Source organism: Venustampulla echinocandica (genome assembly GCF_003357145.1).
Source record: "Venustampulla echinocandica strain BP 5553 chromosome Unknown scaffold_0, whole genome shotgun sequence".
Classification (NCBI taxonomy): domain Eukaryota; kingdom Fungi; phylum Ascomycota; class Leotiomycetes; order Helotiales; family Pleuroascaceae; genus Venustampulla; species Venustampulla echinocandica.
The window spans coordinates 5,330,442-5,356,401 of NW_022474205.1; the positions used below are offsets into that span (position 1 = coordinate 5,330,442).

At 48.2% G+C, this 25,960-nt stretch overlaps 6 protein-coding genes across 6 annotated transcripts; 4 read left to right on the plus strand and 2 right to left on the minus strand.

Annotated features, from left to right (window-relative positions):
* Positions 1–6,639: 6,639 nt before the first annotated feature.
* BP5553_01649 (uncharacterized protein) lies at positions 6,640–7,542 on the plus strand (the record flags this gene model as incomplete). Its single annotated transcript, XM_032010272.1, has 2 exons — positions 6,640–7,427; positions 7,515–7,542. 2 exons carry the CDS (start codon positions 6,640–6,642, stop codon positions 7,540–7,542), a joined length of 816 nt encoding a protein of 271 aa, XP_031874326.1.
* A 494-nt stretch (positions 7,543–8,036) lies between these two features.
* BP5553_01650 (Clavaminate synthase-like protein) lies at positions 8,037–9,096 on the plus strand (the record flags this gene model as incomplete). Its single annotated transcript, XM_032010273.1, has 2 exons — positions 8,037–8,262; positions 8,312–9,096. The coding sequence occupies 2 exons, from the start codon at positions 8,037–8,039 to the stop codon at positions 9,094–9,096; spliced, it is 1,011 nt and encodes a 336-aa protein (XP_031874327.1).
* Positions 9,097–13,634: 4,538 nt separating this feature from the next.
* Positions 13,635–15,348, plus strand: BP5553_01651 (uncharacterized protein; the record flags this gene model as incomplete). The annotated part of the gene is made up of 2 exons (XM_032010274.1): positions 13,635–13,818; positions 13,997–15,348. 2 exons carry the CDS (start codon positions 13,635–13,637, stop codon positions 15,346–15,348), a joined length of 1,536 nt encoding a protein of 511 aa, XP_031874328.1.
* A 3,724-nt stretch (positions 15,349–19,072) lies between these two features.
* Positions 19,073–21,259, minus strand: BP5553_01652 ((Trans)glycosidase; the record flags this gene model as incomplete). Its single annotated transcript, XM_032010275.1, has 1 exon — positions 19,073–21,259. One exon carries the CDS (start codon positions 21,257–21,259, stop codon positions 19,073–19,075), a length of 2,187 nt encoding a protein of 728 aa, XP_031874329.1.
* A 1,530-nt stretch (positions 21,260–22,789) lies between these two features.
* On the plus strand, positions 22,790–23,437 carry BP5553_01653 (uncharacterized protein; the record flags this gene model as incomplete). Its single annotated transcript, XM_032010276.1, has 2 exons — positions 22,790–22,881; positions 22,954–23,437. 2 exons carry the CDS (start codon positions 22,790–22,792, stop codon positions 23,435–23,437), a joined length of 576 nt encoding a protein of 191 aa, XP_031874330.1.
* A 1,272-nt stretch (positions 23,438–24,709) lies between these two features.
* Positions 24,710–25,677, minus strand: BP5553_01654 (uncharacterized protein; the record flags this gene model as incomplete). The annotated part of the gene is made up of 3 exons (XM_032010277.1): positions 24,710–24,848; positions 24,900–25,140; positions 25,200–25,677. The coding sequence occupies 3 exons, from the start codon at positions 25,675–25,677 to the stop codon at positions 24,710–24,712; spliced, it is 858 nt and encodes a 285-aa protein (XP_031874331.1).
* Positions 25,678–25,960: the final 283 nt, after the last annotated feature.

Sequence of the window (25,960 nt, forward strand, 5' to 3'; positions counted from 1 at the left end):
GGGGTGTTAGTGAGCGCTGGGGGCGAGGCTTGGGGGCGAGGCGGAGGGATAGGATAGGGAGGTAAGGTAAGTAGGATAGGGATGAGCTCCAGGACGAGGATGGGGAGAGTCGAGGGGAGCAGACGGAGGAATGACTGGTGGTGTTTCGCGGGATCGAGGAGCTTCAAAGTCGTCAACCAGGGCAAGGGACGGGGAGGGAGGTGCAAAAGAAAGTTTGTTCGAGAAGTCTCAAAGAACAATTATTATTTGCCCTTCGAACCGCAAAGCGCCCTGAGCGACGAGCAGCAGGCAGCGGCACTTTTGAGCGTCACAGGGGAGTTGATTATTATCGCGGTTATTCTTCATTCTTCTTGTCCTTGGGGCAGGACGGTATCAATCATCTTGCTCCCTGCAATCTGCCCTCGCGTTTCCTTCATTTCTCTCGTCCTATCTGCATGCAACACTCCACACTCCGGACGTATCTGCTCATCTCTTGCTACGTACAGACATATGCTCATTCTCCTCCGGTAACTTTACGGAGTCAACTGTTATTAAACAACTCTTTCTGCGTCCACTCCTGCTCATCCTGCAATAAGACGGTGCTCTTATTGCATGGCCACCAATGGAGCCGCTCGGAGTCTTGCCCACTCCCGAAACAAAAGCCCGCCGTCTGCTTCTGATTCATCCGCGGATGCTGCCCTCAGCTCACGAATCAGTGGCCGCGCAAGTGCATGAAATGGCGCCCGGAGATGAACTGCCCGAAGAGGCAGCCGTCAATGGGCGCTGACGATGATGAGAGACGCGCTGTCGAATGGGGGTGGGATATTCGAAACCGTTTACCACCGCCACAGGCTCACAGCTTGCAGCTCAACTCGATCCAAGTACCAAGTGCCTCATGCGAAGTGTCATCTTGGCGTGGCACCGGCTTATGACTCTCCCGAAGCGACCAAGAACGCAAGCAGGCAGGTGCAGTATGATGCTGCCGGGTCAGTATCACGGTGCTGCGTACAAAAGGGTGTGATATAAACGGCCAACATGGAGCAACTTCATCATCAGGATCTCCAGTTGCATCGCCAAACACCGAAAGTTAGAGGAGAGAAATACAGCATCTTCACCGCTAATTCGAATCCTACGGGGAATCCGTCGGGGAGTTTCTGATCTGATGTTGTGCTCGTTTACAGGATAGCTCCAATCCATTCATGCTGGCGCGCTATTCTTCACTCCAGATCACGTCGCGCGACCAATCACTCCTCCCAGGCAAGAGCGTTTTATCCGGAATAAAGCACGCTACATGTTCGTTCGTTTCGAAGAAATGGCGACACCGCAATTGGCGTCATTACTAAACTCAGCCATGAAGCAATGTTCGTCGTCACAAGCTCAATAGGTTTCATGAAGATTGTGGGGTGGCGTTGGAAGCATTCTTCATGTATACACCACATCTGGGGGGGCAAGATGCTGCTGACCCATGGCCGGCAGATCGATATTGCCTTGCTCGAGGTGCCCGGCATCGTGAACCATTCGTAAGGCTGTTCCCCATCGACCCTCAAGGCCTGAAGGCCTTGCCTTGCAATCCGGAGAATTTCTTCGTCCCTCGAGGGTTGGCCGCCTGGCACGCCAACACCACATACCGGAGCCAGCGGACTTGGGGGGGCCACGGTGCCCGGTCGCGCGATCTGTGAGTCTGGAGCCTCAGCAGCAAGACCCTTAAATCGTCCACCAAGTCACCAGAGCAATGGACGCAGGCAAGTCACGGCTTTTCTCCAGGTAAAAGATTAGCCAAAACTCGCTGTCCACTTCAATTTCGCAGGCTGCCATGCGGATGCGCGGATCGAAGCAGCAAAAAATGCCATCACACCGAGTCTTTGATTTCCCCGAATATGGCATACCAAGTCTCCTCCGTTCGCGTTGCAGAGGACCAATAATGGGTGCTCATTATGGATCTATCCAGAGCCCGCGAGTTTACACGGCTGAAGGCTCAACGGCCAAGCCCCGGCAACATCAAATGTGCACCACCCTGTCGTCAGTAGTGGTGCATGGGGTGTACCATGCCGGTCTTGTCTTTGGTCTTGCAAGGGCTGATCCAACGGCTCATCAGACAAGGAGGTGGACGCAATCAACCTTGAGTGAGCCTTGTCCTGGTCGTCTCACCCACGAACCGTTGGACGCCTCAGCGCTGCTTCCCCTGTTGGCAGTTCGACAGCTTGACGAAGCTTGATGCTTGCTCTAATGCTAACCTCAACATCGACCTCATCGCGAAGATGGGAGGCTTTTCGCTCTTGACGATGAAGCATTTGCTCTAGAATATGAAGCATTCAACTGGAAATCCTTCGTGCTCCATAGAGCCAACCCACAGCGCTAAAGACCTCGGTATAACAGCCACTCAGCGATCCACATACCGTTACCTCGGCGCAAAAGTCCAAATGAGCGCTATCCCAAGCCTTCGGGGTCATCTTTCCGGCGCAAGATGCGATCACAGAAACAACACGGCAATTGCACAAAACAGGTCTGAGCCCGCGGAAGAATTCACGTCATCTCCACAATGCTCCTCCTCACTCCGTAAATGGCATATTGGTCAGATATTACTGGATACGTACTCCACAGTGATAGCACTGAAGCCTAATGTGAGCAGATTCATTACTCCGGTGCACATGGGATCTTACTAAGATACTCGTAACCCGTGCACTGATGATGGTGGATTGCTTCGGTTATGCGCAATCGAAACAGTCTGTCTTTCACTGCTCAGAAACAAAACATACGGAACGGCCTTCGTAAACAGCTTTTGCACTAGCGCTGACATGACTCTCATCGAATGATCCTTCATGTGCACAAAATGAGCTGCACGTTGAACACAGTTGTGGCCACTAGCCAAAGCGCATTTGCCAGCCACAACTCAACTATTCTAAAATTATCAATTTAAACCAACGCCGACATCATCAACATAGCTCACATGTCACACACTTGCAGATTTCGAAAATATTCCGAGACTGAGATATCGCGCTATCGCTGAGCCTGCGCCAATTCCACGCCTATTTTTTCAAGTGATTCATTTTGATACTGCACTGTGATGTTGTACAACAGTAAGCAGGCGTAGGGCTCATTCAGCAATGGCGGTATGGAGGTTGGGGATGCTAAAGATGTCCCAGCCAATCAACGCTGTGGTCTCTGTTTGTTCAGCTTTCAATGCTCTTGAATCTCGATTTCAAAAGCAACCCTACTTTATTCTGCCACGTCTTCCGCATATTCTGACCAAGACACAAGTCTTCTAACTCGTCCATCTCATCACCGCTCATTTAGATCTTGGCTGTCCTACCTGGTCATATCGTCTTTCCGATTCTCGATTGCACATGCTTCGCTCAATCGACTTCTCTTGCTCGTGTTCACATTGCATAATTAACGCACTTGAATTACCGAGTATGCCTAAATTTTGCGATTGGCCAAGCTGCCCAAAAGCAGCGAGCAACTTGTACTCTAAAGGTACTAATGGGCGCCGTTGCTGCGTGCGATAAGATCGGAAACATGCGCCCTTCCGCGCACGAATCAGCAGCGGATACAGCCTTATACCGAGCGCCACATATACCCCCTTGATAGGAAACCTTCTCACGGGGGCGTACTTTTTGTACGTACTTGGTGCACTACCAACGGATTCTTTTCTTGGTCACGGAGGGAGAGTGGTCTCGGCTATGGCTAGATGAGGGCATTACCTGGTAGCTACTGTACTGTACGTACCGGGTACGTCCGGTCCTGTTTCTAACAGAGACAGACACAGTCTAGCCAAGCCATTTGCTCGTGCTTTTCTTGGAAGCCAAATCAGATCCCAGAGTTCTTCCAGCCACAATCTACGCCCCTGGCTTGCATCCGGTCAGTACGGCAAGGTACGACTGTGCAACTCCAGCAATCGAACATTCGTTCAGCTCAAACTCGAAATGGAAGATTAGGTGCTCAGGTAGGAAAGCGGAAGGAAGAGTTTGTGCACGCCACAATATAATTGTCTATGCTTCGCCGCCACTGAAGGATTCAAGGTTTGACATAATACCTCCGAGCGTCCGGAATTTCTCTAAATGTGCCGCACTGGTTCGTTCGCGATTGAAACGGTAAATGAAATTTTGTTGCATAAGGGCTTCGTAAGTCTTCTCCGTCTAGAAGGCCGTAATTAGCAACGGAGGCGTAATAGACGGACCCTCCGCACGGCAGAGCTGATTGCGATATCGACTCCCATTTTATTGGCCAGGTATCGGAGTTCTATTATATCATTCCAAATACTTTGTAGTATGGTGCAATGTACAGTTGGAGGCTCACGAGCTGTATTACCACGATTAAGATTCTAGAAAAGCATAGTATAGCAGGGTGTTTTATTTTTGATGCAGCCGCCCGTTTGGTGGGTTGGGAAGAACGGGGGGAGTCTTGCCAAAGGCCCTGAGGATCAACCTACAGTGTGCAGAGCAAGCTTGGGGGGTCAGGCCCTGGGCACGAATGCGAGGGTTTTCGAGATGCAAGTGCTTGCCCTGGTGCTTGAGGGGATCGCAGTCGTGCAGCCTGGAGAGGTAAGGGTGGATTGGATGACAGTCTTCGGGCGAGGCTGAATGCTTGTGTATGTTATGCTTGCGAAGCTATACAAGTTATGTCGAGGTTCAGTAATAGGAGAAGTCGAGCTCCCGGGTTTTATTGCAAATAGACCTGTGTTTGCCTGTTTTAAAGTACGGCTGTGAGACAGGCAAGGTTTTCGATATGAGAACTCATCGCTCACATAATACCAGTACTATCATAAATCTTATTTTTCAAATCCTTTGTTTTTAAACCCTTCTCGGATGAGAGACGTCCAAATGCTCGAAGTGAACCCAGCTTTGTATACTTATCATTATATGCCTCCAGAAAAAACTCTAGCTAATCATTTAATTCTCAAAATTACTGACCTTCCTTTTGTCTAGGGAGTAAATTTAAATAATACTTCATGTTCTATGCATGCGGTAATATGTAAATATTCTTACTAGAGTAGTATCTACTAGTTACCACTCTACTACAGCATCTTATTTTCAAAGGAGATTAGACCTTATTTCCCCCTCTAAATATATAGACAATACCAACCAAATATAGATAGCTAGCAAAAAGTGCAGGGCAAATCGAGGAAGTGATATATGTATATAAAGAACGGCCGACTAGAAATCCCAACTCCGCCGAGAAAATCCCAATCTTCCACACATCTATAAATTGAAAATTATATTCATTTTAATAGAAACGTCTATTCATCCATCAGTAGGATTTGATTTCCCTAGAGATACGGGGAAGTCGGTAATCATTCGCAAGCCCTACATTCAACTTACTTACCGGATTCATTCTTCCATTATATTTATATTTACTAAAATCAATATTATAGGATTCAATCATAAGTCGTATTCCTCTCTAGCTGGGGATATCTTTGTCAACTATTTACAGAATAGCCACAGTCTTTATCGAATTATATAGCCTGGCCTACAACTTTATTTTTTCTACCCACAAGGCTATCAAGGTTTTCATTAACTAGCACACCTTAATCTCTGCTACTAGATACTCCTAAGACTTGAAAGTATCATCTTACATCTTTAGAGTTTAGGATTTCAAACCCCTAAACTCAAAAGGGAGAGGAAAGAGAGGCATCTGCGGCCGGTGGAGATGCCAAATTGGAGGTTATTCGCCGGTACATAACGACACCCAAAATGCTATATATTCCCTACCTTTATCGACAACACTAAATTACTGTTCTAGCTGCAAATCATTTACCAGCTGTCGAGCTGTTTGGGAAGTAGGAGGCCTGTCAGATCTGTCGCAGGATGAATCAACAATCGAAGCCATCCAAAAGCCTTGCCACAATTGCAGGCTACTTACGCCTATATTCTACAAGGCCTTGAGCAATGGATCTAGCTTTTAGGCGAGTAGCAGCTTAATTGGGTACTACGTCGATACTATGTGCAGGATTCGTTTTACGATTATAAAGAAATTAGTCGGCAGAAGGAGGTTTATGACCGCGAGAAGGCTATACGTGAAGAGGCAGCACGTCAGGAAGCACTACGCAAAGAAGTAGTATATAAAACTACTATACCTATAGGGGATGTATGTAGAGAAGACTTTGAATGTTGTGATTACTATTAAAATAATGGTTCTTCAGGCGGAGGTAGGTCGGCCCAGAGTGTGCTCCAGCTGAGAACCGCTCTGGCCTCCGGTCACTTGATTCCTCTACAAGCACATAACGTATAATTCGATGTATTGGGATCAAAAAGTTTGTCAACACATCTGACACTCTCATCTACTACTACTTCTCGCATATGTGTGTAGTCTTGATACTGAAACAAGTCACCCCTATTCGCTGTTGGCCAACCTATCTGCTTATAAGAGCCGTAGGTAGGCACTACATGGTCTATATATATAAGATATATATGACCAGTTGGCCACAGCAGTGAACACGAGTGCCCGAGTAAGCGCTGGCCCCGTGCCTGGCCATTTCCAGAGTACGATTGTCACTCGCCTTTGACTTTATCTTGGTTCTCCTTGCCACCAAGACTACAGTACAGTAGTAGCCAGCCATAAGACGATCCATTTGGTGGTCTGCTTTCGACTTCCCAACGCCCCCGTCAGGTTTGCCCTCGCCCGCTTGAGCTTTCAAGTCTTTGAACGCATGCTCAGAAGAGGATGTACAAAGACCGGCAAAATTTCGACGATGTCGCGTGGGATAAGAATGACGATGCCGAGGAGGAGTCCCAAATGCGACTTTGGAGAAAAGACACCTGTCGCCAGGTCGAAGCCCTCGTCACGCGGAAATGCGGCAAACCTGCTACACTCGTATCACCACTAGTCATTGGTGGCTTCAATATCCATTATAGGATCCATCTCGAAGGCGAAGACTCATCCTCCGACGTCATGGTGCGGCTGCCCTGGCCCTACTCAGCCCGCTTCCCTGGCGAGAAAGTCCTCTACGAGGCGGCGACGGCGGAATATGTGAGGCTGAACACTCACATCCCAACTGCCCAAGTGCTCCATTATGGTCGGGACTCCAACGTCGGGCCGTTCCTTATCCTCCGCCGGATCGAGCACCGAGGCGACATGACGGACGCTCTTGCTGTTCCCGGTCTGGACCGCAACCTGACTCCCGTTCTGAACCTTGAGCTCCCCGAGAGCAAGCTCAGAAGTCTGTGGGGCAATATAGCGTGGTGTTTACTGGAGTTCGCGAAACCCACCTTCTCCCATATCGGCTCTTTGGTCGAGGTTGACGGATCCTTTCGGGTTACTGCTCAACCTCTTACTCAAAATATGAGCAGCATGACCCAGCTCGCCAATACCCCCCCGTCTATCCTTCCTCTTGAGAACGAGACCTACGCAACAGCGGACGAATGGTACGGGGCATTGGCCGATATGCAGCTAGCACAACTCATCTCTCAACACAACGACCTCGTCTCGTCCGAGGACGACTGTCGGAACAAGTACGTCTCTCGTCAGATATTCCGCAGGCTGGATTGGATGTCTTATTGCTCGCAGTAATTTCATATGGAATATATATTATCTTTCAGATTCTCTCTCCACCGCGCCAAGTATTGACGTTTAAAATGACCGGAATATCGCTATTAAAGTTGGTAGATATTTTGTGAACTGATGCAGGTAGTTGTGATATTGTTGGCTTAAAAGTACCTTCTGTCTCTCCGAATTGAAATATGATCTCTAGCCTAACGGTGGAAAGGGGAAAATAAGGGGAAAGGGGTAGTCGCCACGTTAGGACTAGTGGGCTCGCTTACTTGGTGTATCGTGACTTCGAAGAATTTTGACGACGGATTTCAACATAAAGAACTCGGTCAAAATTATTGTATTGGATCAAATAGTTTGATTCACGCTTCAACAGGTCTTGTTAGTCGCTGACTCGGCTCACGGGTACTTCCACAACCTAGGAGAAAATCGCGGCGTCATATGATGGAGTCAAATAGCGTGCGTGCTCAACCCCACTCTGTCGATTATATCTAACAGACCCTCAGAAGCACCATGATACTCATGCAATACCTCCCCAGGCAATTTGCAATGTATATAAAAAGTATCAGAGAATGACTGATGCAGCCGTGGATGAGGATCTCGAAATCGTTGATTTCCATCGTGGGTTGACAAGTGTGCAGATGGAGAAGCTAGTCCAAGTGGATACTATACCATCAGAATTAATAGCAAAAGCTCAGAAGAATTTTCAGACTTGTGAAGGAGAAATCAGCGATAATGGGCTTGTAACGGAGCACAAGCCAGAAACATGTACGGTTTATGAGCACCGAGATTTTCCAGGTCTGGCTTCCGAGGATATTACATGATCAAGTATCTGATATCTCAATAGGATTGCGGTTACTACCTGGATTGCTACCTCCGGAATGCCAAAAAATGTTGGTTGATCGGCTCCTACACCGAGACCTATCAAATCCACTGCATAAAACCAACATTCATCACGACTTCAATATCACCTATCCACCGACTCCAACCGGCAGCGCCCAGCCCTCTTCTTTCTTTTCGCTTCCTCATTCCTCCAGAGACCATACCCTCAACCCTCTCAACCCCCTCTCCAATCACAAACCAATGAACACTGTCCAGTTTATGCAGAAGAAACTCCGTTGGCTTACTCTTGGCTCACAATATGATTGGACAACCCGCTCGTACCCAGCCGTCTCCCCAACCCCCTTTCCACCCGACGTTTCCGCCTTGGTGACGACGCTCTTCCAGAATTCATTCACCCCGGAATCTGGGGTAGTGCTTCTATACAGCCCAAAAGACTACATGCCAGTGCACCGCGACGTGTCGGAGGAGTGCCAGCGAGGTCTTGCGAGTTTCAGCCTGGGGTGCGATGGATTGTTCATTATAGCTCGTAATAAAAACCCTAGAGACGAGGGGAATGAGAATGCAGAGCAAGAGATGGTGGTTATTAGAGTGAGGAGTGGGGATGTTGTGCAGATGGATGGAGAGACGAGGTGGTCGTGGCATGCGATGCCCAAGGTTATGGCCGGGACTTGCCCTGAGTGGTTGAAGGACTGGCCGGCAACAGAGGGCGGAAGGAAAGACTATGAGAAATGGAGAGGGTATATGGCGGGGAAGCGGTTGAATATTAGCTGTCGGCAGGTTTGGGGTTGATAGAATTGGTTGAGTTTCCTTCTAGTGGCGTTTACAACAATTCACTAGCTTGAGATACCTTAAGCATATATTTCATCTGTGGCGATAGCGATGATTATAAGTGGTAACATAACCAAGGAGTAATATATTTGATATCAGCAAGGATGGATATGTAATCTGAAAATTGAATAAACGTCTTGCAGTGCGTGTAATATACTGCTCATCAATCCCCCCCAAATTGTAGCTACTCCAAATATTCACTCCCTCCACCCAATTTCATACACGACCTCTGGTCCCTCTACCCAGCCCGCCACTCCACGTTGTTGACGAACCTAGAGCACGATCAGAGAGAGACATCACCTGAGAAATCGATTCCCCTTTCTCTTCTCTGATAGCTTCGCGCGGGAAAAGATGAATACAAGTGAAAAGCAAAGCACCACTAATAGCCCCTTTGAATTACAGTTATGCTGACTGTACTTCTCATCTCAACTATTTTGTTATCCGTGGTTATGTAATTTTATAGCCATAAGGATATATTCCATTTTGTGGAACGTTAGATCTAATATAGACTACACAGAGAGAAGTACTATTGAAGTTGTGACTCGGAAACACATACTCTGGAAACACATACTCTAGATACCGCATCCACCGTACTATGACCTACAGTGGAGCGGTTGGCCAGTTGATACCGCTTGAGTTTGGTTCCCGAATCGGGGCCAGGCCGAAACAACTAGACAGAGGATGGTTCCTCAAGCTGGCGGATGATAGTCGGATGCCGATCACCTCGTATGTAATAGTGGAACACTGGATGTGAATGTCTGTGGTATACAGATATTCGTATGAGTCTTTATAATAGGGTTCAGTGACACCTATGAATGACACCTCGCTATCACGAAGCTGGCTGAGACGAGTATAGGCTATCAAGGACATGTTTATCTAAGATGCTTACAAATGGCGGACAAAAGTACGCAGCAATCTCAGCGGCGAGAATGTCTTAGTTTGACGGAGATTTTCAGTTTGACAAAGCTCCTGGCATCTTCCCGGAGCTCATAAGGAACCCGAGAACTAGCTAGCTGGTATTTGTCCAGCGAAGTCAAGGGAAAAAGAACTTCCTGCATCGTGACTTAGATTTTCCAACACATTCAAAGCATTTTTCATCGGTGCTATTTGGGCACCGGCGGCACTCCAGATTGGGGTGGGCAGCCAGATCATTGACACAACGCAAACATATATCCATCTACTAGTATTGTGGGATTAGTTCGCCCAGCCGTCCCTAACGTCGATGGGAAGGCTCGTATTACGGCTAAGGAGCCCTGCCTTCAAGTTGTTTATAGTACGGTGCTCCATCACTCCTGTCGGACCGGTTTTAGTAGTCATGAGTATATTAGTATTGGAGGGTAAGCCTGACTAAATATCTCACCCAAAATATAATTAGCGATTAACATGTAGTTGAATAGTTAGTTGATAAGCCTTCGTTGGAGAACTCAAATTCCAACTGTATAACCACTGTGGCCCCTGCTCGTCCTGGATTCCCGAGTTGACGAGCAACTATTTTCAACACCCTCACCCAAACCCCGACATTCCATTATTGCGTAAGCGACATTCTTTACTTAAACTTCTGGCAATTGACAGCAGAGCTCAAGCCGAACTAGATTGCAACACACGGGGAACAAAACCTCACATCATAAACCTCCAAATGACACGACCGCAACTCGACCTTCTGGCTACTCGTGCTCTAAGGAAACTCCAGTGACTCGTTTCTGCAAGCACCACGCACTATGGCGCTGTTCTTCGGTCCCACTCTTCCTGGCCCACCGCCCGTGGCAGAGAATACCCTAGAAATATATCCTCCAGTCCCCCATGAAGTACTAGCGTCATTCGGCAGCAACATTGCTCCGCTGATTTAACACCAAATGATACCCTGAGCCCACCTTAGCTGCTACTTTTACTCAATAAAAGCAAGAAAATTTTAGCAGAAACCAACGACCGAGCACAGCGAATAATTGGCATGGCTAGAGAGGATAAGACGAAGACACAGAAATGTGATGTGCTCTTTCCGCAGAAAGTATAACGGAGGGTACTTGCTTGAAAGTTATGATCTACTTTGAGGAACTACCTCTGATGAATACACCTTTAGGATTAATGCGTGTCGTGGTCATTCATATGTATAAATCCCTCACATTCCACGAAATATTCATTTGTCACTTTTTCCTTGAACCCGTTTGCTAGAGGTTTTGGGATTGTTCCGTTTGAGAGCCTCCCGAGAGGCTTCGGTCCTATGTGGCACGACCCCCAAGCTACTGAGTAAATTTAGCATGATAACAGCAAATTCATAGCAAGAAACCGAATCTTTCGTCCTCCAAAAAGGAGAGCGTATGCGCTTGGAAATACGCAGGGTATAATCAATTATTTCACGTACTACTTCTTTAAGCCTGCACCCAGGCTTTGAAATCCAAACGCCCATGTATTTATGCAATCGAGTCCGGGTACTCAGGGGGCCGTTTGGAAAAGATATGAATGATATTGAGACCATTAAAACCCCAATCCCCCATACCCGTGCAGTTTGCAGGTATACCCGAGAAACGTGTGATTTGAAGTTGATTACTATTGCGTGCGATGTCGGTGTGTCAATCTTCCACCAGTAATTCGAAGTTATTTGGCAGCCCATACGCTAATAAGCACTCGTTGGAATTATTTGTGCTCGTCGCCAAGACCCAGACTCCCGGGTTACCAAAGTCGTTCTGGCGTCCTACCTGGAGAACCGTTTTGAATAATTAGCTCAATCCGGCTATTCGTCATTCTGTGGCTCAGCCAATCGTCGTGTCTCCCCGTGGGCGTACAAGATAGGAGTCACAGAAGATATCAAGCCGATCAACTCCACTTGCCTCCTCTACCGATCGTGGATGTGTATCCTAGCTTCCGGCGGTAGTACGCCACGTAACTCGTATCCTGCACCACTCACAGCGACGTAAGCACTTGGGATCCCCCCACTCAGACAGGCCTCAAAATATGACGTGAAAATGGCCTTACCGTACTTATCCCAGGCAGACAGAAAAGCCGTCGAAGGAGGGTCCTCGAGCGGCTGGCTACGATGTACTGGGTTTTTGAGCCTTGAGTCGGCTTTTTAGCAGCGCATCTTTGGTACGGGGTGGAGTAAGTAGCCTTTAGGGAGCTTGGGCCCGAGTCTGGGGTTTTCTGGGGTTTTCTGGGGCTTCGGGCCTTTCGTGCGTCGGTCCGCGCTCGAGGACGAAGCCTAGAGGCAAATCGAACAGATCACGTACAGATTCTCCGTAGTCCCCCCTTGTAGACGGGGAAGAAGTGGTGGGTGGTTGCACTGGCAAGATCTGGTATCTTAAGCTTGCTCCACAGTGCTGAGTAGAGACCACTCCGTATCTATCGTATGACTGACTGCATTATCGCAGAGGAGTTGCACATTGCAAAATCGGAGCTTTTTCTGGAAACCGTTATTGGTTGGGGGCCGTTTTTTTTAGATTCCGGATGTACGCCATAACCCGGTATCTTAGCCCAAGACTCTCCAAGACCATTCTTGTGGTCGTAATATCTCCGAGTGTTAACGCGCCAACAAATGATAGCCGGTTTATAAATATAGGCCAACGAGTTCCAACGTATACGCGCCTGTGTACTAGGTAAGTACTGCGTTACTGCGTAGCCGATGCCGAGTTAAAAACTTGATATGATAATGATTCTTGCTTGACTCTGGACTCAAAGAATCAGGAGGGCTCCAGACCAAGACGGAATATCCCGTCAATCTGCGCTGTCAAAACCCTGGCTCTTCACCGCAACATTTGTATTGCATGACTGGGCGTGGATATGAGACACGACCGGACGCAAAAGTGGTAGCCAAGACTTTTAGATCTTCATGGGCAACGCGACCCGGAACCTAGCTTTGTGGGACATAATGTTCTCCAAAGGCAAGTCGTTCGCTGCGGCGCGGCCGTATATTACTGTTAATATGAATACTGGAGTGCCTTGTAGACGGGCAAGTGAGTACTTCGAAGCTTGTACGGAGTATATCAGGGGCTTCGGGCATCTCGGGGTTGAGGAGTAGCCTTCAGACGTGCAGAGACGCTCCGAAGCAACTTGAACATGAACAAGAGCTACTCATGTTCTCAATGGAGGTCAAGAATCAACCGAGTCCTCGGTGCCGTGTGCAGCAGGCTCGTACCTGCTGAGCAACCGGCACCCTTCCATCGTTGCGGATCGTAATAGGCACCGAGCTCGTAGCGTTGGTACCTGTCCTGCCTGTACGTGCTGTCAATAATCAGAATAGATTTGGTGTTGTTCGGTGTTGAGTTGAAGCCACAACGTGGGACAGGTGGACAAAGTGGGACAATCTTGATCACCGACGACGCCGACACCCCGGGGCGGTGGTTACCAATTACTGACACCCCCTGAAGCCTGTCAAGGGGCTGCCTAGCTTGCCAATCTCTACTCCGTAGTCCTGAATACAAGTACTGGAGCGATCTCTTAAATATCCTGCGCCGCAGCACCATCAGCGAGGGGTCCAATCTTGAACCCGAATATGCGCTTCGTCATTGATGCGTGATCCAGAGACACTTGTAGAATCGGAACGAGCTTCGAATAACCCATCGCGACCGTCTGCCCTCCCGAAAAAGAGAACATGGCGCCTTCGACGAGCAAAGCCAGCGGCACCAAACCACCCGTCTTCAAGTTCTTCGTGGGTAGTAGGTCCAAGGTCAGGACAGGATGCATCACTTGCAAGTAAGTGAGGAAACAAACAAACCCCTTGCGGATCTGCGCGCTGACCGGTTGAAGGATACGTCGGATCAAATGTGACGAGCGGAAGGTTTGTTAGCCTTGACACCCCCGAGATGAGACCTGTGAAGCCATTACTTACTCGCATTGATAAAGCCGAACTGTGACCGCTGTACATCGACAGGCAGGAAATGTGATGGTTATGCCCCGCCACAATCGAGGAAGAAGCGTCAAGATAGCGCGTCTGGGCCGACTAAGGTCAAACCTGAACCCAACCCCGCCGCATCAGTAAGATCCGAAATTATGAGACTTATGTCCAAAGACGGCGTCACCACAATGCTCGGCCAATTTCCGGACTGCACTCCCCGAGAGAAACGATCCTTGGACTTTTTCTATGAATGGAGCACAGCTAAGATGGCGGGGTGGCACGGAAGAGAGTTCTGGTATGGCCATGTGCCCAGAGCGGGTTACTCGGAGCCTGCGGTCCGGCATGCAATGATCGCGCTGGCGATAACGCATGAGCAGATGGCCGTAATAAATGATGCGATTCCAAACGATCCCAGGATGGACAAGTCGGTTTGTCTGGCTCGCAAGATATTTGCTCTTCAGCACTACAGCAAAGCCGTCACCCGACTTGCTAAAATCATGGCCGAGAGAGGTGGCGCCGTTCAGAAGCTTGCCTTGATCAACTGCTTGATATTTGTGATCATTGATTTCCTGTGGGGAAACGTCGCAACGGCCATGGTCCACGTCCAGAGCGGCGCCGATATCCTAGAGCGGTGGAGAAAAAAGCATGGAAAAGAGGCCGACGTGGAAGGTTCGCTGGAAGCCATGTTGGTTACACTGTTTAACGGCACGAATTTCGGGAGGTTTAGTGCTCCCACCAAAAAGGCGATGGTAGATGAGCCAGAGCGCGACTACTTTGTCGACCTTGCAGCAGCACGACAATCGATAGAGGATATCACCGGAGACGCTAACGCGCTCGACCGCGAGGGCGCTGCCCACGAGGATATGCCCAAGGATGATCTACCCACGGCCCGAAACCGGGCGCCTGCAGAGGATCATCGCCAAAGGTTGGAGGTATGGGCTTCGAAGTTCGAGGGGCTTCTAAGTACCTTAGGACCGGATCTCGTCCCCCAACAAGAGGAAGAGATTGCTGCGATGCGAGTCTTATATTTCTCGGGACTCGTCTGGATCTGGGCGTGCGCTGATCCCCAACCGGCACAACCTCTCGAAGTATTCGGCCAGCTGATTTCCGTGGCGGAGGATCTGGCCAAGGTGTGTGTGCGCCATGGCGAAGACGCTACATATCATATTCGCAAATGCATCTACGATACAAGAGTCTGCTTCTCGTACTCATTCATCGCCAAGAGTTGCACTGATATTGGCATTAAAGAGAGAGCTATGGCCCTTCTTGCCAAGATTGCTTCGGGTATGGAGGGCAAGGCTGTCAAATTGAGAGAAGGCCTTGTCAAAGTAGAGAGCCGAGAGGATAATTGGAAAACCTGGGTGAAGATGACGGGAGTGGGGAGCTGAAACCAAAACTGGAGAAGTCCTTGCAGGAGTCCGACTGAGCAAATTCGCTGGAGGAATCCAAGGTTCAGGTTGATAACGCTCGTGAGGAGATGGTTGCCATGGAGATGCCTCTTGGGGTGGATGAAAATAGAGGACCCGCTGTTAGGCACCGAAAACGCAGCTTGACTTGAAGGGTCTTAAAAGGAACCGACTCGATAACTCGTCTTGCAGCCAGCTCCAAGTGAGATGATTCTGCAGCGTATTGATGGGGTAGAGGCACCGAGGGATGTGTTCACATTATCACCCCGAGGAGGTGATCTGCAAATAGTGCATATAGACCATGCCAACATTAATCTTGGTTTCCGGAATCGAGCTCGATCCTGCGCTGTAGACGACCATTCATCTTGGGATTTGGGACATCAGACAGCCGAAACCCAACGGGAGGGCCACGATACCCACCGACAGGGGAACGCGACCATTGTTTGGTGGGCAGCTAGGAGCTCCATACGGAAGACATGCTTCCACGACCTTCGCCGGGTAGGATTGTAGGCTATCGAGGGAAATATGTTGACGGGTAAGAATTATCCTTAAGACCTAATTTTTTTTTAAAAAAACTTATCTGGGCAGAGGAATTAGTCAATGTAATAAGGCGAGAAAGGATTCGGGTAGCTACCGGTTATTTAGTATGTCGTGTAACATAACTTGCATCTCCTAAAACTTTGGTATTCACTTACTATCTTGTAATAATCCGTCACCATTGATCGTGAATATAACATATGGCAAAGTAGGAAGGCTTAGTCTTAGTGAATCATTCTAGCGGAGAAGTCTCTAGCTCTAGATGATATGGCATTAGATGGGAGGGTAGATGCCGGTATAGATCTTTATTTATGAGATTTGCCTATTTAGTATTGTGACTAGTTATTGTAGTATGCTACAGGGTACATGTCACGATTGTCTTAAATTCATAATTATATTCAGCCCAATTGCTCTTGGGGATTTGAGAGTAAGATATACTGAGGACGGAGGTTGCGAGTTGAAAATATATTCTAGGATACTAAGGCGCCAGGGTCTTGAATTGAGCTGGATCGTGAGGGCGTTGATAATGCGAATGTAGCGATGATGGAAAGGAAGTTTAGTATATAGATGGAGCAGAGTCTATTGTTAAAAAGTAGCTAGGAAGGCGCTCCAAGTATACATACATACATACATACCTACCTAGGTACTTTAGGTATAGTGATGTTTGTCTCGAACAAGGAGCGAGAGACGAGACTCTCTCCAACACGCAAAAAATGCTCCGGTTTAGGAAATCCTCTTCCCAGAGTTCCAGAGCCAAGGGATCTTGTGTATTTTAATTTCTTGTACACCGGGTTATTCTTGAGGCCAGCTGATAATCTTGTTTTAAGACATTCTTAGAAGAATATTAGTAACGCCGGTGCCACTTGCCGAATTGGGTCGTGGGGTTGATATTACACGACCTTAAATTGCAACCTTACATTGCGAGAGTGGGAAGCGACACCAAGCAAAGGGTTTGTAGAGATTGCGAAGAGCCTGAGATACGGCAGTTCGATAAAAGAGGGTGTGATAGATTGTGTCTTTCATCAAGGGGTTATTATTTGGTGGACGAGAAATCTCGAGAAGCTGTGCCGCGAATCGCGATGCAGTAAGCTTACTCCTGTGCGTCTTTGACGACCACATCTGCGAGTGCAAAGCGGTAAAAACCCACCATCATGACATAGCAATTTGTCAAGACCAAAATTGACAGCCAGATTTAGCCAAGTGGCTACAGAGGGACATCAGAGCTTCCGCTTCTGCTCTCCCAGACCTCTCCTTGACCTAACGTTCAAACCTCGGGCCGTTACATTGCTGGGACATCTTTGCCCCACCATCTCTCGGACTACAAAGTACATCAGTGCTGCTGAAGAACAAATAATAACCGCAGAAAACCCTGTTATATTTCCGCCAAAAGCTCCGTGCGAGAAAGTTATCTCGAGCGTCATATTAAAGCAGAATCTGCAATTCAATATGGCAGAATGGAATTACCCGGGGGGCAGATCGCCGGTGGATGTACCGCCTCATATCACGCGACGGGACGTACCCGCTGAAGAAGTAGATCAAAGCGAGAGCTTTATTCTTAAATAAACCGGAAGCACTTAGAGTCGCTGCTGGCTTTTCCTGAATTTTTGGTTGGTTCACCATACATGCTTTTTTTGGTTTTCTGCAGTTGGAAACCACACATGCCTCGGCACCGCCAGGATATAGGCCCCCTTCACAGGCTTCACTCGACCGTGTTCTACTTGCGCTGCCTTGCATTACTGTTTTGTATTGCCGCCTTGATCGTCGCCATAGTCTTGAGTGTCAGAGAAAATAAGCCTTCAGTTTTCTTATACAGCGCTGTTCGTATGCCACACTCCTTCGCACACCTCATCTAGCCTAACTGTCTCCCCATGGATTATAGGCGATTTGGGGTCTTTGCCTAAACGGCATAGACATTCGCTGCCTTTGGATCAGGAGATACCGCCTTCCTTTGGGATCCCTAATATGCCTAGATGTTATCGAGATAGCAATTTTGATCGGTAGTGTTGTTGTGTTGTCGCTTTATCACTATGGAGCGAATGGTAAAGCCAAGGTTGATTTTCTTGAAAGTCCATTGGCGCTGGCACAGAGATGGGTAGCAATTGTTTTAGCGTTCGTAACAATAAACCTCTCTGGCTTTTACCCTGTTGTTGAGCATACTTTAAAAAGCTAACTATTGGTGTTATTAGGGTTGTGCATGGTGTCATGGCTCTATCCGGTTGTTTCGAGCGCTTTAAGAGTCGTTAGGTTGCGTCTGAAGATGGAAATGGAGACCTTCGGTTGGGGATACTTTCCTGAACTCTGATGATGGGGTATAATGGGATGCTCATGGCTTGTCATACACCCAAATCCATCCAGTCGATGTCATCAAAATGACCAAAGGCAAATTACAGCCTGCCATAACAGAGCAGAATATGCGGAGGGGAAGCAGCCGTCTCTTGTTCCTCCAGCGCTCCATGTACACATATGTCTTGACTTCCTCATGGTCCTTGGTATGATTCGCTCATTCCCAAAAAGCATTCCCACTGACAGCTCATATAGGCCCCGCCGTCCAAGAACCGCCGGAAAGCGAGGGGCAATTCCACTGAGGGATATAAGAGTTGTTGAGCGCCGTATCCGGGATATAAAATATCACATCGTCGATATTTCTTCAAAGATAGGGGGGCGAGTGATAAATGAGCTACCTACAACACCTGCGTCATGCATGGCCCTAGATGAGTAGTAGTTAACTCCCAAGAGAGCCTATGTGACGGGATTCGGAAAAATAGAAACAGAAATTCTATGCGCATCAACTAGCACACTTATAAATAGGTTGCCATCATCATTTTATAAACAACCTCATTCCATGCTATGAAATATGCACGTCTCGTATATGGACAACCCAAGATCCCCTTTCAACATGATATGTAACAATAATGACGCACCACAACGTGGTGGATGGATATTATACATCGGGCAAAGATACCACGCACAAAAACCAATACCTGCCATCCTCTTCAAAAGCAGGAAGGCATGCATTCCATTCATTCGTCAGTGGGTCCGTAATTGTCCCCGCGTGATATATACCGAGTCCTCCCGCCCCCCCCAAAATATTATCAAGAACGCCTCCTCCAAATTAAACACCGCCAGCAACCCAGAAGATTATACCAGCCCATTTTCATTATGCCGCCTATCAACCAACCGTCTTTCCCCCGCAACTGGGAATAACAACCCCCGGTTTCAAGTCCCTATTAACATCCATCAGTCCCCACTGATCTTCCCACTCTTTGCCCGGCTCATTAAACGTCCACTTCCATGGCTCATCAAACGCTTCGAACCAGAAGTAATTCGTGCCGTTTGCCAGCGCCTGACACACCCAGTCATTCATGAAATTATTCATGTCTGGAATGGCGGCTACGCTTCCGGTGGTACATGTGGTGGCCATTCCGCAATCAGTGCCTCCTTGGGATGGCCAGCCGGTCTCGGAAATGATGTTCTTTGAAGGGTCAGTTTTGAGGGCTGCGTCTTTGCCTTGCCAGAAAGTCCAGGTCCAAGCTGCGGCGGATTTAGATTCGACGCCTGCGAAGAACGGATGGATATTTGCCATTACATAGTCGACTTTGTCTGCAAAATCTTGCGTCCAGTTGTCTCCTAGATCCGCACTGGCAACCGGGAGCTTGATTCCCTTGGTAGTCAAATTCGTCCTGACGCCCGAAATTAAGGTGCCTAATTCTGTTGCTGTCATGTCCTTGCGGAAGAGGACCTCATTCCCAACAATCACGCCAACAAATGGGTCGGCACCGTACGTATCAAAGATTTTGTACATCTGTTCTAACTGCCGGGCATTGGTCGTAACATTCTTATCCTGCCAGACACCCATCCAAATTTTGACCTTGTCTTTTAGACCGAGTTGATTGATTGCATGGATGACCAGCTCTGTCTGGTTGCAATCTGTACCATAGAGTCGGATAGTATTGGTGAGTTGAGAAAGGACAGCGACGTCTCGAGTGACGTTGTTTTGGGATGCAGGATAGTGTATGCAGTCTGGGTATTGCGTATACATCGGGGTGTAATCGACGCCTGGGAAGACTTTGTGGAGGTTCTTATTATTCAGAAGCTTCTTAATCTCGGCAGAATCTTTGTTGAGATCTCCATTCGATTGCAAGTCTGCACTTGCGGATTGGCCGTTGGCAGTTGTATCAGATGACGAAGATTTCTTCTTCGAACCTAAAATGCCTCCTACAACGCCACCAGCAATAGCCCCAAGGAGCAGAAGAGCTGCCAGTATACCTACGGCCCACCGCAACTTCTTTTTCCCCGTCGATTGCTTATTTAACCACTCGCTCTTTTTTTCCGGTCCATCGAGATTATACTCATTGGGGGCGTAGTGTCCATGCACAGGATCATACTGTTGAGCGCCATTATTTCCATTTTTCCCGACCAGGCCGCCCAGAACGCCCATGACACCGCCTGCAGCCGCAGCTCCTCCAGCAGCTCCTGCAGCCGCAGGAACATTTCGGTCAGAGTGATGACCCAAACTCAGCATAGATGTTCTATTCGGAGTTCTGTATTCAAGGCCATCATCTCCATCGTCTTCGATAATGTTTGGATCAAATTGGGTCAGGTTGGGGTCGAGATTCCGCGAATATCGGTGAGGTATGTCTCCGTAGGCGTTCTGAGGAAAATTATTGTGTGATGTCAAAGGTATGGGCCGCGCTTGCGGCGTAGATGATCCAGGAGGAAATGCTGCAGCACCGAGAGGAGCGGGGGACGAGGACACCGATTGCGGAGTTCTTGCGTAGGGCGAATCCGATTCATGGAATGGAGATATCTCTCGTTGTGGGTGCTGAACGTAACCCGGTGTATGCCTCATAGCTTCCAGTCCGCTCTCCCTCGCATTCGCATCCGCGATGCTCATTGCGATGCCGGTCAGGCCGCCTCCAGCCTGCGCCCCAAAATTGTCGACTCCAGGCGTGGTGTCTGCAAAGGGGGAATTGGTATTTGCGTATCCCATGTCACGACCCCAATATCGGCCCTCTGGATCGCGATGAGGAGGGGGTGTGGGTGACTGGAATGGGTTTGGGTTTGGGCTTGTTTGATCTGCGCCTCTGCTATATCGTCGTTCTGCTCGCAATCGGTTGAAGGAACTGTCAGGATGCGCCGCGGGGTTTATTGGAGGAGAGTTTTGCGAGAGGTATGGTTGTTCGGCATATTGCTGTGGTTGTTGTTGAGGTGCATATGATTGGTATTCGGGCTGGTATTGGGGTTGGTATTCAGGTTGGTATTGGGGATGTTGTTGTTCGGGTTGTGATTGTGGTTGCGAGTGCAGAGGAGTCCTCCTTCCATCGTAGGGCTCTTCGAAAGAGTAGCGTCTCGACATGACGAACAAAAGGGCACCGTACAGTATCGTATTGTACGGGGGCAAAGTGTCGTGTCGATTACGCAGGTGAGATGAGTTTCTTCAATGTCTCGTATTGCCCAGCCTAGAAGTGGATGGGCGGGATCCTTGACCAGCGCCGGCCGCCTTGGTCCAGCAACGTCACTGTCACCGTTGCCGTTATAGTAACGTCTCCGGCCCTGTTTCTGTTAGAGCGAGAGTTGAACGTAGCAAGTGTGCAACCGGATGGAGTGGGAGTTGCGAGAATGAGACTTTAGGTGTTGAATTAATGATGGGGTTTCGGAAGGATTTGGACAGCTGGGCAGCTGGGCAGCGTCAGCACAGAAGGGCGCTGGTAAGCCCGGCCGCCCATCTGCGGCTGGAATAATGCGCCTGGACTATTGTCGGCCTCAGCCGTTACTCTGTGTGCCCTCGTATGGCCGTTGGCGGGGGAGCGACACTGAAACACTGCAAATCTTCGTACGAAGTATTGTGGGCAGCAGGGGCTGTGTTGCACTGCCCCGAGCCTCAACACGTAAGGAGAGATCGCGGCTGTCACTACTTCGAAGATGAGGCCAGTGCTCGTGTTCATAGGAATGATGTTTTCTTTATTAGATACTACTGAGATGTTTACCATTGGCTGTGGGATACGTATTTGTTTACATGAAAAAGCTTCAATGTTGATCTGCGCATCCCGTCCCGGGAACAACGCTGCCAAGGGGATCCTTATCTACAACCGAACCCCTATGACGCCGTCGTGTCTTGGGATATTAGCGTCAGGGCAATCCCCCACTATTTCAACTTTGGAAGCTATTCTACCCAATTAATCCTCTAGTAATGTAGAGGAGGCGCCACAGTTAAATTTCCAGTGCTATTGCATACGCTGACCTGCTAACCAATTCAATACGAAGTAGTGAACATACCTCCATACGGAGTAAGCACCTAGGTAGTCAAGGCAGGCCTGCGGAGTAGCTACCGGGCTAAGCTCTTCCACTATATATATGCCTCAAGCTTCATTGCTTTAGCTTAGGTACAGCAGCTTGGGAGACCATTGCTTCCTTACCACTTCGTTACCTATTTATTTCATTCTCTAATAGGCCTTTAAAGCTAAAAGGCGATAGCCAAGACCGACTAACCGAGCTTCTCCCTACATAAGCAGCACGATTTGCACAATAGGTAAAGAACACAACCCCTCGCAACCTCGGCATCGAAATCATGCACAATGATTTATAACATCTCGTACTGTCAATAGAGGCAAATCGATGGAACCCATAGTGTGCGCCCGCAAAATGTTTGATGACGATGGTGATAAATGCTTCTGATCCTTTTGTGTTACCTCAAGAATGTAATGGAGCCCCGCCTCTGGCACGCCACCACCCCGCAATATCATCATACCAATTGCTAAGCAAATCATTAAAAGTCCCACCTGTCCGGATTGCCAACTATAAATACTACCCTTCCCTTCTCCTCATTAGGTACCTAGGTACGCCTTTGGTAATTCAGAAAGCAGAAGAAATCCCCCAATACTCCAAAATGACAAAGGCATTCCGTGAGATCATAGGCATCGCGCCGTCTACCGCATCGACAAGCGATAGTGTCTTACTTATCATTGACGCTCAGAATGAGTATGTGCATTCGTCCTCGAGTTCTTGGGCAATACACACACAGTAGGGATATAAAATTAACATGAAGCATAGATATATCAACGGTCTTCTAAAAACTGAAAACGTCGACTCTTCACGCCAAGCCATCGTGTCTTTATTAGCCAAGTACCGGGCAGCCAACGCGCCCATCGTACACATCGTCCACGAAACCCCCGCCCAGGCACCCGTTTTCACGCCAGGCACTGATCTAGCTAAAGAATTCGCCGAGCTTGAGCCCAAATCCGGCGAGCATGCTGTGACGAAGTTATATCCCGGATCGTTCGCGGGCACTGACTTGGACGAGATTATTAAGAAGACCGGGAGGAACAAGTTGGTTTTGACGGGGTATATGGCGCATGTTTGTGTTAGTACTACGGCGAGACAGGCTGCCCAGAGGGGATATGATGTTATTGTTGCGGAGGATGCCGTTGGGGATAGGAATATTCCTGGGGTGAAGGCAGAGGATTTGGTGAGGATTGTTTTGGCTGAGCTGGGGGATGCTTTTGGGACGATTGTAAGGAGCGAGAATATTAATTAATTGGTGATTGGTAGAGTCTGCATATAAGATTGGGCTGTGGTGGGAAATACCTATTTAGGTAGTCTAGATTTGTCAGAACTCTGTAGGCGTATTTTGCAACCAAGCTTGAAAAACTTTGATGAGAGGCCCCTCTTGGTTACCTAGTGACTCGAGTGACTCGAGCGGAAGGATTCTACAACCACCTAGAAGGGAAACACTAGTGTGAAATGGGCAAGCTTCTAGAATTCAAATATTCCACCACTGCTATTCACTACCTTCATCCTAGTACCGGGGACTCTGCTGTTGAATGAGAGACTAGGTCAACGTGAGAGATTGAGTCAAAGTGGGACATTTTAGTATAAAGTACGAAATGCAACAAAACTCTCTATATACTAGGCAAGAGGAATGTTCTATTCCTAAGTCCGATATGCAACAAAATCTCTGACGGGTGGGTCCAAGTAAGAAACCGGGTCAAAGTGAGAGACTGAATCAAAGTGCAATATTTTAAAATATGTCCGATATGCAACAAAACTCTCTATATAGCCAAATTAGGCAATAGAAGAGTTCTCAGCTCAAGTCCGACATGCAACAAAATATCTTTACCCTTTCGGATTGGGCATGGGAGAATGACTGGATTCCTCACGTCAAACAGCGACATGCAACAAAACTTTATTACGTTTCTGACCCCTGGGTTGAAGAATGTCTCAAGTGCAGCTGCGATATGCAACAAAACTATGATACATTCCCTTAAGGCCTACTACGTAGAGAACGTCTCCATCCCAACCGCGATATGCAACAAATCTATAATACATTTCTTAATCAGGTCTTGGGCATGTCTCAATTTTCACTGCGATACGCAACCACACTTTGCCAATCTAGGGCCCTGGCACAACCGTGAGCACTTATTCTCTTTATAGAGTATGTAGCACTCACGGAGAAGAGTCGGCGGCTCACAAAATGGACAGGAGCGGATCCTACCAAGGAGCTTGTATTCTCGATTGATATTGTTAGAGGATACAGAGCCGTAAAAATCCGGCTAAAGAGGCGACCTGATAAGCTCCCTCCTCTTTTGGATGCTTTGCTGCATAGGCTTCTATTGCACAAAGGGGAGTCCCGGCTCTGCAATTGAGCCTGTTGGCTCGCTCCACGTGCAGGGAGCCCTCGACCAGCGATGTGCACTGAGCGCTCGAGCTTTCGAGCAGCTTGATCAACTCGGAAGAGGGCTTTCTCTAAGTTTGCAGATATAAAATGCGGGAGCCCCACGCATCCATTAACTGACATCGACCCCGACTCTCAAGGGTTTCCACTTTCCACATTCTTCGGCCAGTATATCTTGGTATCCGAGAAATCGTGCCGGATTTGAGGAAATGGGATTGCCTCATAACTTTCGACCATGGCGCCTAGAGATTTAACATCTCCTTTCTCGCCATCCCTGCCAACTTGTTAATGTAGCCCTTTAGGGATATCGAGTTAAAAGACTTACAAGCTCGTCCTGTCAAACAATTCCACGTCTGTACTAACTAAGACAGCCGGTTTTGGAGCCTGACTGACCTTCTGATATACATCAGAATAACAGTGTATAGCGTAAACCAGGGTGTTCTCATCAATTTGATCGAATGCGGCAGGATCTTCGACGACCTGGTGGCCAAGAGTCACCAAAAACTCCTTATCTAGATCGGTGAAAACAGGGTCTTGGAATATCATCGAAATCGTCTCTTCCTTGGCTAAGAAACATAGATAGTTAGCATCCTCTAAGATTTGTAGTTGTCGCAAGCACACTCACCCATAATCTGCAATATTGTTTCTAAAGCAGCCATTTGTGTGAACGACGTTTTCCGCGATTGGGTTCTCGAACTCTGCAAACTCCCTAGACCAAGTGCTACCACTCTCGAGATCTTCTTGGTGTTGCTGTCCGCCTTCATTTTCTCGTCCAGCAATGCCTTTAGCGAGGCGCAAGCCGGGCTCCCTTCCCAAGCCTTCTTGCTATGTGTAAATTCCTCCTGGATTTCCTCTATTGTCCGATTGATATAATACGCATCACCAACCTTGAAATCCGCGCCAATGGACCAGTATTTGCCAGCATCTTTTGACTCTGTGACGGATGATGCCCGTTGGCGACTGGGCTTGTCCACAACATGTGTCCATCCCTCGTCATCCAGCACCTCCTTCCGCTTGGTATGAACGATGATCTGCTTCCGATTCTGGTCCGTTACAGACTTCATGCCCGCGGGCGTCTTCTTCTTGCGGTTCGTGTGCGGCATTTTCCCTTTCGTAATCCTTTGTGTATTTCTATTTTTGACTTCGCTATCCGTATAAGCAACGGATCTCGAGTCCTAAGAACTGCACCCCAGGAAACGAAAAAAGATCCAAATTTGGGTAGGGTGGGATTCGCGTAGGCAAGTCGATGTCAGAGGTCTGGGAAAGGGGTTCAATGATAGGTACTGCGCACTGTACCACCCGATGCACAAACAATATATTGATATTGTTGACGTTTGGAAAGTTTGGGTGGGTGGGATTTTTATTTTTAGAAAAGAAAGTTACGTA